At 44.6% G+C, this 2,633-nt stretch overlaps 1 protein-coding gene across 1 annotated transcript in view; it reads right to left on the bottom strand.

Annotated features, from left to right (window-relative positions):
* Nucleotides 1-2,633, bottom strand: part of masp1 (MBL associated serine protease 1) — an 8,618-nt gene that overhangs the window by 1,299 nt on the left and 4,686 nt on the right. Inside the window, exons 8-10 of the mRNA XM_037678403.1 lie at nucleotides 1,831-1,909; nucleotides 334-456; nucleotides 113-187 (exon numbers count right to left, since the gene is read on the bottom strand). Coding sequence (XP_037534331.1) covers nucleotides 113-187; nucleotides 334-456; nucleotides 1,831-1,909 — 277 coding nt within the window. The remainder of the gene's footprint in view (nucleotides 1-112; nucleotides 188-333; nucleotides 457-1,830; nucleotides 1,910-2,633) is intronic.

The following is a 2,633-nucleotide window of genomic DNA, read 5'->3' as shown; positions in this document are numbered from 1 at the left end:
AAGTAAACAGATAGAGAAGTAAACAGATAGACAGGTAAACAAATAGACAGGTAAACAGATAGACAGGTAAACAGAAAGGTAAACAGGCAAGGATGAGGACAGAAGTGTCTACCTGGCAGACAGTTTGGTAGTTTGATTCCTCCTTCGGCATTGACCCACTCACCTGTCGGACCACACCTGAACGAACCTTCACCACAAACAGAAAAACTATGAAGAACAAATAACTGTTTGTCAGCCGATTGATCGGCAATGAATCAATAAATGTCGACTTTCTCATTAAACCTGAACTTTGGCAGCAAAGTTAAATGAATAATTCGTGATGACGTCACAAACCCAGCTGGACACCGTCCTCCCTGCAGACGTAGTGAAGAGTCGCTCCAAACAACGTGCTGTTGTCATGGTAACCGAACACCACGTCGGCCATGTCGACGTCCTTGGGCGTGCCACAATCCACCACTGCGACAGACGAGAGGCAGCCGTCAGCAACGCATCAGCTTTCCTTTGATCAACGTCTGAACGAGGTGCGGCCCGGTTCTGGTCTCTGGGTGCACCGTGGTTTTAGAAGGTCCGTTTCTGCACCTCAGAAATCAACATCTTCCTCATAATCCTCCTGCGTACATGGAGTGTCGGAAAACACTTCCTGTCCCCCGGTGTGGGTCAGTCAGCTGTGTTTGATGGACTTGGTCTTCGTCCACCCAGCGTCTCTGCTGCAGGACTGAGGACAGACTAAGAGGTCAGAGGTCAAACTCACGGCATCTGACCTCTGTCTCTTCCAAACAGGAAGTGAAAGCTCTTAACTTGTCATATCTCTTCCATAAAACCCTGTAGAACAATCAAACAGAACCTGGGGTACCATCAGAACGTTCTTCTGTTCACGAGTCAAGAAGTTCTTTGATCCTACTTCTAGTTTTCACACAGAGACTGTTTGTTTGAGGCTTATTTTTTACTCTGTGTTTCTGCCTGAAGTGCTGCTGGGTGCTGCCCCTCCCTTTTCTGTCACCATGACAACCAGGGCCTCAGCAGATTGTGGGTCTTTTATGTTACTTTGCTTCCTCCTCTGTTTCCATCATGGCCGCCCCCAAACATCCTTCATGTCGTCTCTAACCAGAGCTTCATTCAGAGGGTCGGCAGGAAACAGGAAGAGAACTGAACCTGGACTTTCAAAATAATACATTTATACATCTTAATTTGTTGAAAAACAAACAGGAATTAGCCAACATCGAGAAAATCACATTTTGCTAAGTAGAAATAAATTAACAGAATATGTTGAGGAAAGTTGTTTCAGTGCAGTTTTTCCTCTTTTTAAAGTTTTGGTTTTGTCTTTGTTCTTTAACATCAAACGTTCTAAAAATGTTTGTTTTCAGTTCGGTTCCTTTCATTTCCTCCTAAAATCGTCCTTCAGCTGCTTCAGCAACAGCAGCTCTTCGTTTACGAAGGAGAGTTGAACTCATTTCTTCAGGGTTCAGAGATTCAATGGATTCTTAGACATTTAAAAACCGTTCTTTTTGTTTCATATCACTGGAATTATTCAGAAACCTTGTTTCTGTTGTCTTGATTCATGTTGTTGTTCTCCAGTTTTTAAATCAGACAGAGAGAGAACAGGACCAGGGCCTCGACCCCGTTCTGCAGATTAACGTCTGCTTTATTTAAAATTATTCTAAATAAAATTTGGACCTGAACATGTTCAACAAACACAAGTCTGTCAGTTTGAACTGAAATCAACAAAAGGCGCCTTCAAAAGTGTAAGAAAAACAAGAGTTTCAGTTTTAATCATAAACTTTGTGTTTTAAAGAGTGGGGTCAAAGGTCAGTGGTCAGATCCAGGTCTTACTCTGACACTGAGGAGGGAGGCTGCTCCAGGACCCGTCAGCACCACAGTCCAGCTGGTAGTGATCCAAAACCTCCCTGTCCTGAACCACAAACAGACATAACAAGATGGACATAAGGACTCATAACAGAAACGAACCAGAACCATAAAGACCCGATCCAGATCAGCTGAACTCATAAACCTCATTCAGACTCAAGAGCTGAAACACTTTAGATCAGTTTGTCTGTTCAGACCTGATCAGCCGCTGACAGAACCAATAGTTTAGGTGACTGAACCAGTTGTTTGGACTTAATGAACAGCTGACAGAACCAATCGTACCGACCCGATCAGCCTCTGACCGAACCTACAGTATTATTCAGACCCGATCAGCCGCTGACCGAACCTATTATTCAGACCCGAACCACCGCTGACAGAACCTATTATTCAGACCCAATCAGCCGCTGACAGAACTTATTATTCAAACTCGATTAGTCGCTGACTGAACCTATTATTCAGACCTGATTAGCCACTGACCGAACCTATTATTCAGACCCAATCAGCTGCTGACTGAACCAATCGTTCAGGCCCGATCAGCCGCTGACAGAACCTATTATCCATCCATCCATCCATTTTCTTTACCCGCTTATTCCATTTTGGGTCACGGGGGTCGCTGGTGCCCATGTCCAGCAATCACTGTGCGAGGGGCGGGGGACATCCTGGACGGGTCGCAAGTCCATAACAGGGACACATAGAGACAAATGAGACAAACAACCATTCTCTCTCTCACTCACACCTAGGGACAATTTAGAGTTACCAATCAGCCTAAC

This window comes from Nematolebias whitei, chromosome 6 (genome assembly GCF_014905685.2).
Source record: "Nematolebias whitei isolate Nwh7 chromosome 6, NemWhi1, whole genome shotgun sequence".
Classification (NCBI taxonomy): domain Eukaryota; kingdom Metazoa; phylum Chordata; class Actinopteri; order Cyprinodontiformes; family Rivulidae; genus Nematolebias; species Nematolebias whitei.
Note: the sequence above shows the minus strand (reverse complement) of the source record. Positions and strands in the feature narration are given on the sequence as shown.